Source organism: Prunus persica, chromosome G6 (assembly GCF_000346465.2).
Source record: "Prunus persica cultivar Lovell chromosome G6, Prunus_persica_NCBIv2, whole genome shotgun sequence".
Classification (NCBI taxonomy): Eukaryota; Viridiplantae; Streptophyta; class Magnoliopsida; order Rosales; family Rosaceae; genus Prunus; species Prunus persica.
In genome coordinates this window covers 25189748-25205694 of record NC_034014.1, presented here as the reverse complement: position 1 = coordinate 25205694, position 15947 = coordinate 25189748, and the positions used below count along the sequence as shown (strand labels likewise).

Below are 15947 nucleotides of genomic sequence, written 5' to 3'. Positions count from 1 at the left end.
TAGCCGCCCGGCTAGACTATTTTTCAAAAAGAAAAATATAGTACAGCCGCACGGCTATACTATGTAAATATAGTATTTAATAAATAAATAAAAGAAAGGACCCTCCAAGTTGCATTAGCTTGTACTTTATAGATATTAATTTGCTAGTTTAAACATATCCATATTTTTAAACTTTATACTTTTCAAAAAAAAAAAAACACATGAACACTTCTCCCGACGAAATTTCGTCGGCAAAGATCTATGCCGACAAAATTTGCCGGATTAGGTTTCCCCCGACGAAAATATCTTTTGCCGACGCAATTTCGTCGGGAAAGGTCTTAATTTTAAAAAATAAGTATAAACTTAGGATGTTTAGGTTAATTAATTTATAAAATTTTTATTTTTAGTAACTACATAATATATTTGGAGATTTAATTAGTTGAATTAGCAATTATATTTTAATTAGTTTATTTATTTAATGACTGATTATGATTAAATATTTTAATTAACTTCATGAATTATATTACTTAATGAATAGTAATTCAATTTTCTCTTCTTCTTTTTCTCCTTTACTAATCAAAGTAATTAAAAAAGTGAAATACATACCATGCTACTTAAAGGGTGTAGCCTACCTTTTCATTAAAAAAAAATAATAATAAATAATTTTAAAAAAAAAAAACTGAGTATAGCCGTGCGGCTATACTATTTTTAATATAAAAAGGCGCCACGTGTCGACTTTTTAAAAAAACACCGAGTATAGCCGTGCGGCTGTACTATTTTTGGTCTTAAAAAAGGAGCCTCCATGGATTAGGCGACACGTGTCCCCAAAAAGTATAGCCGCCCGGCTAGACTATTTTTCAAAAAGAAAAATATAGTACAGCCGCACGGCTATACTATGTAAATATAGTATTTAATAAATAAATAAAAGAAAGGACCCTCCAAGTTGCATTAGCTTGTACTTTATAGATATTAATTTGCTAGTTTAAACATATCCATATTTTTAAACTTTATACTTTTCAAAAAAAAAAAAAAACACATGAACACTTCTCCCGACGAAATTTCGTCGGCAAAGATCTATGCCGACAAAATTTGCCGGATTAGGTTTGCCCCGACGAAAATATCTTTGCCGACGAAATTTCGTCGGGAAAGGTCTTAATTTTAAAAAATAAGTATAAACTTAGGATGTTAGGTTAATTAATTTTTAAAAATTTTATTTTTAGTAACTACATAATATATTTGGAGATTTAATTAGCTGAATTAGCAATTATATTTTAATTATTATTTATTTAATGACTGATTATGATTAAATATTTTAATTAACTTCATGAATTATATTACTTAATGAATAGTAATTCAATTTTCTCTTCTTCTTTTTCTCCTTTACTAATCAAAGTAATTAAAAAAGTGAAATACATACCATGCTACTTAAAGGGTGTAGCCTACCTTTTCATTAAAAAAAAATTAAAAAAAAAAAAAAAAAAAAACTGAGTATAGCCGCGCGGCTATACTATTTTTAATATAAAAAGGCGCCACGTGTCGACTTTTTAAAAAACACCGCGTATAGCCGTGCGGCTGTACTATTTTTTGGTCTTAAAAAAAAGGAGCCTCCAGCGATTAGGCGCCACGTGTCCCCAAAAAGTATAGCCGCCCGGCTAGACTATTTTTCAAAAAGAAAAATATAGTACAGCCGCACGGCTATACTATGTAAATATAGTATTTAATAAATAAATAAAAGAAAGAAGGACCCTCCAAGTTGCATTAGCTTGTACTTTATAGATATTAATTTGCTAGTTTAAACATATCCATATTTTTAAACTTTATACTTTTCAAAAAAAAAAAAAAACACATGAACACTTCTCCCGACGAAATTTCGTCGGCAAAGATCTATGCCGACAAAATTTGCCGGATTAGGTTTGCCCCGACGAAAATATCTTTGCCGACGAAATTTCGTCGGGAAAGGTCTTAATTTTAAAAAATAAGTATAAACTTAGGATGTTAGGTTAATTAATTTTTAAAAATTTTATTTTTAGTAACTACATAATATATTTGGAGATTTAATTAGCTGAATTAGCAATTATATTTTAATTATTATTTATTTAATGACTGATTATGATTAAATATTTTAATTAACTTCATGAATTATATTACTTAATGAATAGTAATTCAATTTTCTCTTCTTCTTTTTCTCCTTTACTAATCAAAGTAATTAAAAAAGTGAAATACATACCATGCTACTTAAAGGGTGTAGCCTACCTTTTCATTAAAAAAAAAATTAAAAAATTAAAAGAAAAAAAAAAACTGAGTATAGCCGCGCGGCTATACTATTTTTAATATAAAAAGGCGCCACGTGTCGACTTTTTAAAAAACACCGCGTATAGCCGTGCGGCTGTACTATTTTTTGGTCTTAAAAAAAAGGAGCCTCCAGCGATTAGGCGCCACGTGTCCCCAAAAAGTATAGCCGCCCGGCTAGACTATTTTTCAAAAAGAAAAATATAGTACAGCCGCACGGCTATACTATGTAAATATAGTATTTAATAAATAAATAAAAGAAAGAAGGACCCTCCAAGTTGCATTAGCTTGTACTTTATAGATATTAATTTGCTAGTTTAAACATATCCATATTTTTAAACTTTATACTTTTCAAAAAAAAAAAAAAACACATGAACACTTCTCCCGACGAAATTTCGTCGGCAAAGATCTATGCCGACAAAATTTGCCGGATTAGGTTTGCCCCGACGAAACTATCTTTGCCGACGAAATGTCGTCGGGAAAGGTCTTAATTTTAAAAAATAAGTATAAACTTAGGATGTTAGGTTAATTAATTTTTAAAAATTTTATTTTTAGTAACTACATAATATATTTGGAGATTTAATTAGCTGAATTAGCAATTATATTTTAATTATTATTTATTTAATGACTGATTATGATTAAATATTTTAATTAACTTCATGAATTATATTACTTAATGAATAGTAATTCAATTTTCTCTTCTTCTTTTTCTCCTTTACTAATCAAAGTAATTAAAAAAGTGAAATACATACCATGCTACTTAAAGGGTGTAGCCTACCTTTTCATTAAAAAAAAATTGAAAAAAAAAAAAAAAAAAAACTGAGTATAGCCGCGCGGCTATACTATTTTTAATATAAAAAGGCGCCACGTGTCGACTTTTTAAAAAACACCGCGTATAGCCGTGCGGCTGTACTATTTTTTGGTCTTAAAAAAAAGGAGCCTCCAGCGATTAGGCGCCACGTGTCCCCAAAAAGTATAGCCGCCCGGCTAGACTATTTTTCAAAAAGAAAAATATAGTACAGCCGCACGGCTATACTATGTAAATATAGTATTTAATAAATAAATAAAAGAAAGAAGGACCCTCCAAGTTGCATTAGCTTGTACTTTATAGATATTAATTTGCTAGTTTAAACATATCCATATTTTTAAACTTTATACTTTTCAAAAAAAAAAAAAAACACATGAACACTTCTCCCGACGAAATTTCGTCGGCAAAGATCTATGCCGACAAAATTTGCCGGATTAGGTTTGCCCCGACGAAAATATCTTTGCCGACGAAATTTCGTCGGGAAAGGTCTTAATTTTAAAAAATAAGTATAAACTTAGGATGTTAGGTTAATTAATTTTTAAAAATTTTATTTTTAGTAACTACATAATATATTTGGAGATTTAATTAGCTGAATTAGCAATTATATTTTAATTATTATTTATTTAATGACTGATTATGATTAAATATTTTAATTAACTTCATGAATTATATTACTTAATGAATAGTAATTCAATTTTCTCTTCTTCTTTTTCTCCTTTACTAATCAAAGTAATTAAAAAAGTGAAATACATACCATGCTACTTAAAGGGTGTAGCCTACCTTTTCATTAAAAAAAAATTGAAAAATTGAAAAAAAAAAAAAAAAAAAACTGAGTATAGCCGCGCGGCTATACTATTTTTAATATAAAAAGGCGCCACGTGTCGACTTTTTAAAAAACACCGCGTATAGCCGTGCGGCTGTACTATTTTTTGGTCTTAAAAAAAAGGAGCCTCCAGCGATTAGGCGCCACGTGTCCCCAAAAAGTATAGCCGCCCGGCTAGACTATTTTTCAAAAAGAAAAATATAGTACAGCCGCACGGCTATACTATGTAAATATAGTATTTAATAAATAAATAAAAGAAAGAAGGACCCTCCAAGTTGCATTAGCTTGTACTTTATAGATATTAATTTGCTAGTTTAAACATATCCATATTTTTAAACTTTATACTTTTCAAAAAAAAAAAAAAACACATGAACACTTCTCCCGACGAAATTTCGTCGGCAAAGATCTATGCCGACAAAATTTGCCGGATTAGGTTTGCCCCGACGAAAATATCTTTGCCGACGAAATTTCGTCGGGAAAGGTCTTAATTTTAAAAAATAAGTATAAACTTAGGATGTTAGGTTAATTAATTTTTAAAAATTTTATTTTTAGTAACTACATAATATATTTGGAGATTTAATTAGCTGAATTAGCAATTATATTTTAATTATTATTTATTTAATGACTGATTATGATTAAATATTTTAATTAACTTCATGAATTATATTACTTAATGAATAGTAATTCAATTTTCTCTTCTTCTTTTTCTCCTTTACTAATCAAAGTAATTAAAAAAGTGAAATACATACCATGCTACTTAAAGGGTGTAGCCTACCTTTTCATTAAAAAAAAATTGAAAAATTGAAAAAAAAAAAAAAAAAAAACTGAGTATAGCCGCGCGGCTATACTATTTTTAATATAAAAAGGCGCCACGTGTCGACTTTTTAAAAAACACCGCGTATAGCCGTGCGGCTGTACTATTTTTTGGTCTTAAAAAAAAGGAGCCTCCAGCGATTAGGCGCCACGTGTCCCCAAAAAGTATAGCCGCCCGGCTAGACTATTTTTCAAAAAGAAAAATATAGTACAGCCGCACGGCTATACTATGTAAATATAGTATTTAATAAATAAATAAAAGAAAGAAGGACCCTCCAAGTTGCATTAGCTTGTACTTTATAGATATTAATTTGCTAGTTTAAACATATCCATATTTTTTTTATTGCAGGGGGGTCTCTGGGAGCCTTCCTTAATGTGTAATTGGTGCATTCGTGGCTGATGCTAGTTTTGTTATTATTGCATGGTGTTTTCTCAGTTATCCTCTCAGCACATCTTTGACTCTTTGCCTGTCTTAAGGATTATGGATTCATAGGATGTTTCCTTATCAGTGTTAGGATGATATGGGGTGTCTTTGAGGACTTTTTTGTTTCTTTTTTTCCTGGCATGTTCGTTCTACTTGGTCTCTTCTCTTGTGTTGCTTCATGCATACTTCTCTATTTCCAACGCCATTCGTTATTGGAGGTGGATAGAGCTGGTGTGCTTTGTGGGTTCTCTCTTTCTTTCTGGAGCTTTGGTGTGTTCTCTGTAAGATACTCTTACTATATTGTGGCTGTACAAAGGAATATGATTTCATAGCAGGACTCTTTTGACAGTTGAGTTGTGTTGAAGTGTTTTCGTCGAAGGTCTTTGTGTCAGTGTTGTTTTGATTTGCTTTTGTACTGGTCTAATGTGAGTGTATCGGACTCTCTTTCCTACCCTGGGGTTTGTTTCCTAGGAAGGTTTTAACAAGGCCACTATATCGTGTTGTTCTATGTACGCTATTTCGCTTCTATAAATGAAATTCATTTCTAGAAAAAGAGAAAAAAAATCTAAGTCATCACAAACATAAAGGCTAAGATATTACTTAATTACATGTATTAAATTAAAGAAGTTGTCAAAAAAACAAAAGTAAAGAAACTGATTTTAGTTTATATTTTTAAAATTAAAACAAAAACACAAAAACACCTCTACCGACTAACGTTTGTCGGCACAAGTCTATGCCGGTTTAATTTGTCGGATTGGACCTCTCCCGACGAATATTACATCTGCTGACGCAATTTCGTCGGGAGATGTCTAATACAGCAAATTTCAATGGGATAGACACGTGCAAACGACGTTTTGTCGGGAGAGGTTTTTTCGTTTAAAATAAATATAAACTTAGTACGTTTAGGTTAATTAATTTTTTTCAATGTTATTTTTTGTAATTAAATAATATATTTACCTTATTTAATTAGTTAAATTAGTAATTATATTTTAATTATTATTACTTAAGTAAATAATTAGTATTAAATATTTTAATTAACTTCATGAATTATGTTATTTAATAAATAGTAATTAAAATTTTCTATTTTTCTCTTTAATAAAATATTTAAATACTAATAATTCACTGAGTAAATAATAACTAAAACTTAACTACTAATTAAAGTAATTAAAAAAGAGAAATCCATATTATGCCACTTGAAGGGTATCGCCGTGCGGCTATACTTTTAAGGTATTCAATTTTTGGGGTATAGCCGCGCGTCTATACTTGTATGATATTATAATTTTTGGGGTAGGGCTGTGCGGCTATACGTTTAAGCTATTATATTTATCAAGTATCACCGCGTGGCTATACTTTTAAGCTATTCTCTTTTGGAGAATAGTCGTGCGGCTATACTTTTAAGATATTCTATTTTTAGAGTATAGCTGCGCGTCTATACTTGTACGATATTATATTTTTGGGGTAGCGCCGCGTGGCTATACGAGTATACCCGCTAAGGTATTCTTTTTTGGAGAATAGTGGCGCGGCTACACTTTTAAGATATTCTATGTTTAGTATAGCCGCGCAGGCTATACTTGTACGATATTATATTTTTGGAGTATAGCCGCTGGCTATACTGCTAAAATATTCTATTTTTGGAAGACCTTGCAACAAGCAGGGCCTACAACAAATTTACCAGTAGATATTGAGGTATAAATTTCCCAGGAACGTTCTAAAGTGCTGACCAACACTTTGCTATGTCACTCGGGTTCCATGGCGGCAGTAGCCCTAGGATCTTAGGCTTTAGTACCATTGATTCAGTTTGAATTGCAGTTGATGGTTTCTAAGGCTTTGCTTAGCTTATACACAGGTCTTTCTAAGGCTTTTTAGACATTATACGCATGTCGTCCTTCCTGTCCTCTTTGCACAAGGAGTTACAAGCAAGCAAATAGGTTGTTGATTTTCTTTTCACTCTTCTGTCTTTGCATGTTGGCGGTTAACGCATTTGCATGAAACCTATGGTTAACTAACACCGACATCTTGCAACTCAAACCCTTGTCATGTCACACAAATTCTTACTTCAATTTCTAAACACATCAAATGTAGTTTTGTTTCTGAAGTGGCAGTTTGCAAGCTTATAAAAGCTTTTTGATGCCTTGCATTACAGCTCTTCCTATTTTTCACACCAGATTAATCCATACTTATGCGAACGTGTGACAAAATTACATGTTCTAGTGATCTATTATCTTCTCTCTCTTTACCTATCAAATTTCTCTCCTCTTACTTGACCTATGAAGTTCATCATCCATTCCAAAGAATAAACTCATCCATGTAATTATGGATCAGTCTTCTTGACGTCATCAATGGCAATCACCAAAAATAAGGTGAAACTCCTAGTCCATGTAAAAAAGCCACAAAATTCTGTTTGCTGAGGGGAGCATAGACCTGTTATTAGTTGACTTTTTCGTTGTCCTTGGCCTCTAAACTAGTGAAGTCTGAAGATACAATACAACTAATATGAAAAAGCAAATACAAATCAAAACGAATTGTAAATCTGGCTGTTGGTTTAGTTAATGAATGCCAACTAGAGGAAATAAATACATATTTATTCACTCATCCGTAGATTATATTACCTATGTACAGGTAATGACAGATTTGTATATGTAGAGTTGCTTTGTGGTCGACTGATGATGCAGAGTCTCCAAGGTGACCCTCCACCTTCTTGATCCATTCACCATTGCCATTTTTGAATAATTTTGAATTTAGGATACTTCTTTTATGAAGCTTATAAAGTAGGTCTTTGAAGGCTTAAGCACATGCTCCTCCTTCTCTGTCCTTAATATCCCCTCAATGTCTACCATCAATAGCGCTAGCGTGAGTTTGAAGCTTCTGGTTGACAAAAAAGAAAATAAAGGCCCATTTTAATACAATGTTTAAGGCCATTTTACAAAACCCAACCCGTTAGTTATACTAAAAATTAGGTCAGATATCTTCTTCTTCCCAGCGTCGCCTTCTCCTTCCTCTCTCTCTCTCTCTCTCTCTCTCTCTCTCTCTCTCTCTCTCTTTCTTCCTAACAAGCAGCGGATCTTGAGCGCTTCAACCGCCCTTCGTCCACGCCTCAACGGCCCAGAGCCGCCTTGGCCGCCTAGAGCTTCCTAGGGCCGCCTAGAGCCGCCTAGGCGGGGGTCCAGACGCCGCCGAACTCCCTGGCTCCTACCCTTAACGATTAGGGTGAAATTGCTGCGGTGTCCTCCTGCCTAGCGCCTAGGCGCCGCCTAGGCCGATTTTTCGAACCTATTTAAGATTGCAGTTTTTTAGTGGAAATAAATACATATTCACTCATCTGTAGATTATATTCCCTATGTGTATAGGTAATGACAGATTTGTATATATAGAGTTGCTCTGTGGTCGACTGATGATGCAGAGTCCAAGGTGACCCTCCACCTTCTTGATCCGTTCACCATTGCCATTTTTGAATTCATTAGGATACTGTTTTGGTGAAGGTCTGTCCTTAATATCCCCTCAATGGCTACCACCAACAGCGCTAGCGTGAGTTTGAACCTTCTGATTGACCCAAAAACCCACAAAGTTATGTTTGCTGAAGCAAGCAAGGAAGTTGCTGATTTCCTTTTCAGTTTTCTGTCTTTGCATGTTGCAACTGTTACTAGGCTCCTCTCAACTGATGGTATGGTTGGTTGCTTAGGCAACCTTTACCGGAGTGCCGAAAGCCTAGTGTCAACTCCTACTTGCCACTCAGTCTTAAGGACACCCTTCTCAAACCCAAAACAAAAATTTCTGCGGCCAATATCCTTTAACTGCCATTGCCGACCAACAATGACTAGAATGTTTCTAAATTGTTCTACATTTGTGAGGTGCAGTAACCGAGTTTCTGAGAGCTATGGAATCCCTTGTCCACAGTGCAGATCATGTAACATTTCCACCCCGGTGTCTTATGTTTCTCCATCTGCTCCTACTCCAGCAATATTAAGGCAGGCTATGTCAAGGGTGGTGTTGTTTACATGATAATGGATAATTTGGAAGTGAAGCCAATGACCACCGAATCAAGTGTTGCAGTACTTCAAAAGTTCAATGTGAAGGGGATTGATGCACTTCAAGGTAAGGAGGTTTCATGTCCTGTATATTTCTCTAACTCTTATCAGTGGCTTGTTGATCTATTTAGAGGGCTAAATGTCTTGCGTGTGTATTTCTCTCTCTTGTAGGGTTTGAAGTTGGTGAAGGCATCATCGGAGTCAAATACCGCTCTTACCAATGTCTTCCTTTGAAAGAAACAGCACAAACTTTTCAACTTTTGGTCCTCTAACGACATTGAGCTTTTGGGGTTTCATTTTGGTTTGTGGATTGGGATTTCTGTTCTATTACTTTGGATCATGTAAACTTTGGTCCATTGATTCTATTGGTTTCATTCATTATATCTCAAGAAAACTCATCCACCATCGCAACAATCATTCAGCTTTATCGTTGATCCATAACAAATAAAGTTATAAACCATTGAAACATGACCTAGGTTCTGCTCACAACTCGCCATCCCACAGTTCTTCAAGGGTCCTGTACGCACCCGAAGTCTCATGTACAAAACCAGTTCCTGGAACAAGCTTCAATTACAAAGAAAGTTAAATTCAACCGTCCAAAAGAAACTAAAGCCCTCTTGACAAGCATGCACCGAAACTAGAACAAAGAAAGAATGAAAAGAAGGGGGGAGAAAAGGAAAAGGCACTTGCCTGCTTAATTTCAGAGAATTTGGCAAACAAGTCGTCGGGTTGGCAAACAATCATTCAGCTTTATCGTTGATCCAGGTTGAAGAAATCAAGCTCATCTACATATACTGATTCAAAATATCTGAAGAAACTGATGAATTGTCGAAGCCTATCCTCCTGATTGACACAAAGGGCCATCTGAGTGCAGCCGTTTCTCTACGATTGCATTTTAACTTTAATTTCACAACATATCAAATGCAGCTACTGCGTATATTTTAGAATTGAACTCAAACAATTTGGCCTGGTTTGTGTAGATTTATATTAAATGAGTATAGCCACGCGGCTAGACTCGGCGTTATTTTTTCTCCTTTTTACCGATTGCTTTTGAAATAAGGAGGAAAGCATCAGAAATTGATTGTCTTATATCTTGATCTAAAAACAAGAATGAATACAAGCAGGTGAAGGAGATTGAACATGCAACAATTCCACCTCTCACATCACTATATACTCATCACTTAGATTTTAATGGCAGAATCAATCTTTCATACAATTCTAGTTTTGGTGCGGTTGCACTTGCACATTAGGTATAAAGTTATAAACCATTGAAACAGGACCTAGGTTCTGCTCACAACTCGCCATCCCACAGTTCTTCAAGGGTCCTGTACGCACCCAAAGTCGCATGTACAAAACCAGTTCCTGGAACAAGCTTCACCTGCATCATCAATTACAAAGAAAGTTAAAATCAACCGTCAAAAGAAACTAAAGCCCTCTTGACAAGCACGCACCGAAACTAGAACAAAGAAAGAATGAAAAGAAGGGGGGAGAAAAGGAAAAGGCACTTGCCTGCTTAATTTCAGAGAATTTGGCAAACAAGTCGTCGGGTATACACCAATCAAAAAGATCAAAGTTTTCCTGTATCCTTGCCTGATTCGTGCTTTTAGGCACTACACTGTGACCCATTTGTAACCCCCATCGAAGAGTCACTTGGGCAGGAGTCTTGCCCAGTTTTTCTGCCACCAAGTTCACAATTAAATTCTTAAGGACCTTATTCCTTGCCAATGGACAATAGCCCTGGAATAAGATTATTCATCACAAAAATACATCACTAATTAGCCAATGCTGAGGTTCAGGAACCACAAAAATGAAAATCTAGCCTATTCTGTTCCCAAATTATTCACAGAAGTCATGTGTAACAATAAAAGACTTTGTCTCCGCATACTCACAGATAACTGAACTCCCTTAGATTTACAGAAAGTGTGCAGCTTCGGTTGCTGCCAGTGAGGGTGCAATTCCACTTGATTAACAGCTGGAGGTATTCGTGCCACCTCTAACAGATCTCCAAGCTTCTTTGAAGAGAAGTTGCTAACTCCAATAGCCCTGGCCTTGCCAGAGTCAAAGAGTGCCTCCATTGCTTTCCATGTACTGGGTATATTAGGTTGGGTAAGGTTTTGAGGATCAGAGCCAACTGACCCCTTTTTCATGCTCACTGGCCAGTGGATCTACCAAGATTTTTATGACATTCAATAGCAAATAAGCAATTGCAATATTACTTTATGCATACATCAGAACAAAATAAATGTGCTAGTGAGACTCCAAAAGTTGATGTCTCTTCAAAAATTTGTTTTGATTAGTCAGTCCAAGGCATGTGATTAATTAATTTCATTTTACCTCCAATAAAACATACATTTCTAGGTGACATCTTCAAGGTACATTTACTATAAGGGTAAATCTTAAACTTGTGCACTTACAAGATAGAGATCCAGATAGTCAAGCTGCAATTCCTCCAAAGTTTTATCAAATGCCTTTGGCACATCATCTGGTTCATGATCAGTACACCTGCAGAAAATTCTGATTTCAACTTGGCATTTGATGGTAAAGTTGGAATTTTGAGGTGATAAATTGAAGACTACAAAACTTAAGCAGAGTTTCAAACAAACCAGAGTTTGGAGGTGATCCATAAGTCCTCACGCTTCACAGCCCCATCGCTAAACAGCTTCTTCAGAGCAAAACCAATCTACATACATAAACCAGAAACTGATCTCATGTCTCAAAACAACAGTTTCCAGCAGAAATTAGCGCATAAATTTTCAATAAGTAATTTTCATCGGAAACCAACCCCCACCTCCCAAACAAAAAAAAATTACATATTGTTGAATTCTTATCTTACCTCCTTCTCATTGCCATACATTTGAGCACAATCGATTTGGCGATATCCAACCTGCACACAAAAAAACAGACAACACGGGAACGACTCAAATTAAGCTACCAGGCTTAAACTACCTACAAAAAAACTATTAAGTCCGCATAATTTTACATATAATTAATAATTAAAATGATGGATCAAAACTGAGAAAACAGTAACCTTAATGGCAGCGGAGAGGACATCGCCGATGAGATGAGTATCGGCGCGATATGTGCCTAACCCAACGGAAGGCATCTTGGCGCCGGTGTTCAGCTCAAAAAACTGAAATGCGTTCGCCATTTTTCTCTCACTCTGGCTCTGCTTGCTGCGATTTTGGAATTGCTACTTGTGCAAGCTGACCTGAGCTGCTTTTCAGTTGAGCACGAAAGGCGAAAGTGGGATCGTTTGGCTTAAATAAATCGCGGGTGGAGATAGTTTCCAATCCGGGCTTTCTTTCTCAAGACAGAAATTCAGCTGCTTTTCTCAAACGCAGACACACTTTCTCTTCTTTCCTTAGCAAATTATTTTTATAATGATAGAAAGAAAATATAACTTCATACAGGAGGAAGAAGAAGCACACGTGCGTTCCCTCTTGCTTTTTTTATTATTATTTTGGGTTACTGAATAATAAGTACTTTATATTTTTTTCAATGATGCTCCAAAAATTCTCCTTCTGAAATTTATAAGTAGATTTTGGTCTGTTGTAAAGAAGAATAAGTAAAGAAGAATAGGTGAAGCCTACATAGCCAACTAACATCCACTAAACCTAACCACACACCCACCAAACCAAACCACTACCCAATTGATTGAAGAATATTAATGATGTTGTTGATTGAAGAATATTAATGATGTTGTCTACCAATTATATTGTAAGGTGAACAACCAATGTCTTAGGCCTATAAATAGATACCTCCATCAAGAGAAGTTCACATATATAGAAGAGGAAGAGAAGGAAGAATGAGGGTGAGTGAGTTGAGAGGAAAGAGAGCAAGAGAGAAATTCTTCAAGAGAGAAAATTGAGTGAGCCATACATATTGTAAACACAAAGTTGTAGCCCTATTATTTTACATAGTGGAAAAGTTACTGCTGCTGCTCTCCGGGGATGTAGGCATAGCCGAACCTCGTTAAATACTGTGTCTCATCTACTTTACGTGCAGCTCAATATTCGCACATATACCAGTTCATTTTATAACATGGTCATCTTTGTTGGTTTGGGACATTTGTTCGCTATTATGTGTGGATGCGTGTTGACTGTACTTTTGAAATTTATCAAATGAAATTTGCGATTTGAATAGATGTACACTTAACTCTGGTCTAGTAAGTGCATCAAAGCAAAAGGCAGATTAACCGGACGAACAAAGAAAAATCTCCATCAAGATTCATAATTTCATGACAAAGTCCAATACGCTGAAGCAGCACAGGATTTTATATGTCATTAAAGCTGAATGTATCTTTAAAAGTAAAAAAAAAAAAAAAAACAAAGCTCAACAGAAGTGCCACAACTTCTGAATCCACCATTTGTCATGAAGCTAATGAAAATCAAGCTACAACCAAACATACAAGCTAAAGAAAGGCATATAGAAAAGCCAAATGTTTCTAACATCAGCTCATCCAGGTTATGCTCACAATTCGCCGTCCCAAAGTTCCTCGATGGTCTTGTAACCTTCGGAAGTCTCGTGGACGAATCCGGTACCTTTAAGCAGCCTCTCCTGTAAAGAAAAACAGAATTCTTTAGCAAAGTCAAATCACCACAAGACAACAGATGAACGGAATTCAGGAACAGAAAGACATATATAACATAGAAAAAATAAGAAGAAAAAAATGTTACTAGCCTGCTTTGCTTCAGCAAACTTTGCAAACAAATCTTCAGGTATAGACCAATCAAAAACATCGAAGTTCTCCTTGATCCTTGCCTCCTTTGTGCTCTTAGGCAGTACACTGTGACCTGACTGGAGCCCCCACCGGATAGCCACTTGTGCAGGAGTCTTGCCCAGCTTCTCTGCCACCGATGTAAGAATCGGATTCTTAAGCACATCACCCTTAATGCTGCTTGTGCCTGGGGATCCCAATGGTGAATACCCCTGAAACAAGAAACACATTCCAATATTATACCAGTAATCTGCAGTTGGTGCTTTTGGTAAATCAGAAGAATAATGTTTTACTTCATATATACTCACGGTTAAGTGAACTCCCTTGGATTTGCAGAATTCTTTTAGCTTTGGCTGCTGCCATTGAGGGTGCAATTCCACTTGATTAACAGCCGGAGGCACTCGTGCCACTGTTAATAGGTCTCCAAGCTTCTTTGTAGAAAAATTGCTAACCCCTATGGCCCTGGCCTTGCGAGAATCATAAAGTGCCTCCATTGCTTTCCAAGTACTGGCTATGTCAGGTCGGGCAAGGTTTTCAGTCTTAAAGCCAGTTGAACCCTTCTTCATCTTGACAGGCCAGTGGATCTACACAAAATTTACAAATATTCAGCGGCAAATAAACAATGATTTGTATAACTTCATAAAGCTAGGGAGACTTGCTTGCAAGGTTGCCGTTTCTTATTTCCAGATATAAACAGAGTCCAAAGTACAAAGTCACATTATGAAAACTAAAGCATCAATCTGAAAAAGTGACTTCATTATTTTTTTTGCGACATATCATTACGGTTTTGCTTAAGAATATGTTATTTTCTCATAAAGTTCGACATGTTAAGTTGTCAAAATGAACAATTGATCGGTTAAATTCTTATTTGAATGTGTGGTCTAAATTCGTAGAAACAAAAGATTAGATATTAACAAACAAACAGTAATTGAGTGTGGTTTGGTTTACGTACTAGATAGAGATCGAGATAGTCGAGTTGTAAGTCTTGCAGGGTACTATCTAGTGCTTTTGGCACATCTTCTGGTTCATGATTATTGCACCTGCACAGTGCACATAAAGGTAATTTCAAATTCAACCTTTTCAAATTTTCAATTAGATACAGAAAAGAATCAAGAGAGTTATACTGAAACAAACCAGAGTTTTGAAGTGATCCATAGGTCCTCACGCTTCACCACACCATCATCATAAAGCTTCTTCAGAGCAAACCCAATCTATAAAATACAGCAAATTGGTCACTGTTACATTGTGACACATAATTCATAAAATATAATAGAATTCAAATCCAGGAAATTGAATACCTCCTTTTCATTGCCATACGCTTGAGCACAATCAATATGCCGGTACCCGACCTGCATTTGGCACAGATGAACAGTTGAACGACTTATCGATATCAAACTTGACATTTTTGTAATTGCATTTCCAATTAAGATAAGAAACAAGAGAGACCTTAATGGCGGTGGTGACGGCGGCGGCAACGACGCCGGGCTCAGCCTGCCACGTGCCCAAACCGAGGGACGGGATCTTGGCCCCAGTGTTCAACTCAAAGAACCGAATCGCTTTCGCCATTTTTGTTTTCTGAAAAGTTCCCACTTTGCTGCGATTTGCGTGTGTAAACTGTCGAGCAATTTAATCGGGTAAGTTATTAAAAAGCGGGACCAAAACATATGGGAAATGGAAAGCCAACGAATCACGTCATTACACGTTGCATCAGAAGGAAAAGAAGGCCCATTAAAAGATTGATTTTGGAGTTGCTAAAAAGGGCAAAAGTGGAAGAGAATTTTTGATATGGGGCCGGCCATGAACGAGCTTGTCATGGAGTAGGCAATTGGGCTGTATTGTGCTTCTAGTTGGTGTGAAACTGTTGGATCGTAGTGCTCCGAATTATGGGTTCTACTCCAAGTGAGCGCGACAAAGAAGAAAGATCCAATGGAAACCCCGATTCTCTGTGTTTTCAGTTTCGTTGTCATTGTCGTGTGTCTGCAATTATTTTGATCAAAATTCGTTGCCAATTTTGTTTCTCTCTTTGTTTTAGATCAAACGTCACTGTCTTCCCTTTGAATTGTATTTTT

The 15947-nt window shown here is 35.7% G+C and overlaps 2 protein-coding genes across 3 annotated transcripts; both read right to left on the bottom strand.

The window, feature by feature from the left end:
- On the bottom strand, window positions 9518–12599 carry LOC18772554 (aldo-keto reductase family 4 member C9). Of its 2 annotated transcripts, none has more exons than XM_020567285.1 (7): window positions 12190–12599; window positions 11995–12045; window positions 11765–11841; window positions 11576–11663; window positions 11051–11326; window positions 10665–10898; window positions 9518–9725 (listed from the first exon to the last, which is right to left on the bottom strand). In XM_020567285.1, exons 1-7 carry the CDS (start codon window positions 12307–12309, stop codon window positions 9645–9647), a joined length of 927 nt encoding a protein of 308 aa, XP_020422874.1. In that variant the 5' UTR covers window positions 12310–12599; the 3' UTR covers window positions 9518–9644. The 2 variants fall into 2 exon arrangements, with proteins under 2 accessions (XP_020422874.1, XP_007205608.1); XM_007205546.2 differs by lacking the exon at window positions 9518–9725 and adding an exon at window positions 10214–10539 and having other exon boundaries at window positions 10671–10898.
- Window positions 13353–15532, bottom strand: LOC18774610 (aldo-keto reductase family 4 member C10). The gene is made up of 7 exons (XM_007205534.2): window positions 15325–15532; window positions 15177–15227; window positions 15013–15089; window positions 14831–14918; window positions 14187–14462; window positions 13842–14090; window positions 13353–13718 (listed from the first exon to the last, which is right to left on the bottom strand). Exons 1-7 carry the CDS (start codon window positions 15442–15444, stop codon window positions 13632–13634), a joined length of 948 nt encoding a protein of 315 aa, XP_007205596.1. The 5' UTR covers window positions 15445–15532; the 3' UTR covers window positions 13353–13631.

Bases quoted from the DNA above. Each gene is read 5' to 3' on its own strand.
- LOC18772554 (XM_020567285.1), bottom strand. From the start codon at position 12,309: ATGGCGAACGCATTTCAGTTTTTTGAGCTGAACACCGGCGCCAAGATG. The intron at 11,842-11,994 runs GTAAGATAAGAA...TTATGTATGTAG, and splicing joins TGTATGGCAATGAGAAGGAG to ATTGGTTTTGCTCTGAAGAA. The intron at 9,726-10,664 runs GCCTTTTCCTTT...TTGTAATTGAAG, and splicing joins CTGAAATTAAGCAGGCAAGT to CTTGTTCCAGGAACTGGTTT.
- LOC18774610 (XM_007205534.2), bottom strand. From the start codon at position 15,444: ATGGCGAAAGCGATTCGGTTCTTTGAGTTGAACACTGGGGCCAAGATC. The intron at 14,919-15,012 runs GTTTGTTTCAGT...TGCACTGTGCAG, and splicing joins TGGATCACTTCAAAACTCTG to GTGCAATAATCATGAACCAG. The intron at 13,719-13,841 runs GCTAGTAACATT...TTTTCTTTACAG, and splicing joins AGTTTGCTGAAGCAAAGCAG to GAGAGGCTGCTTAAAGGTAC.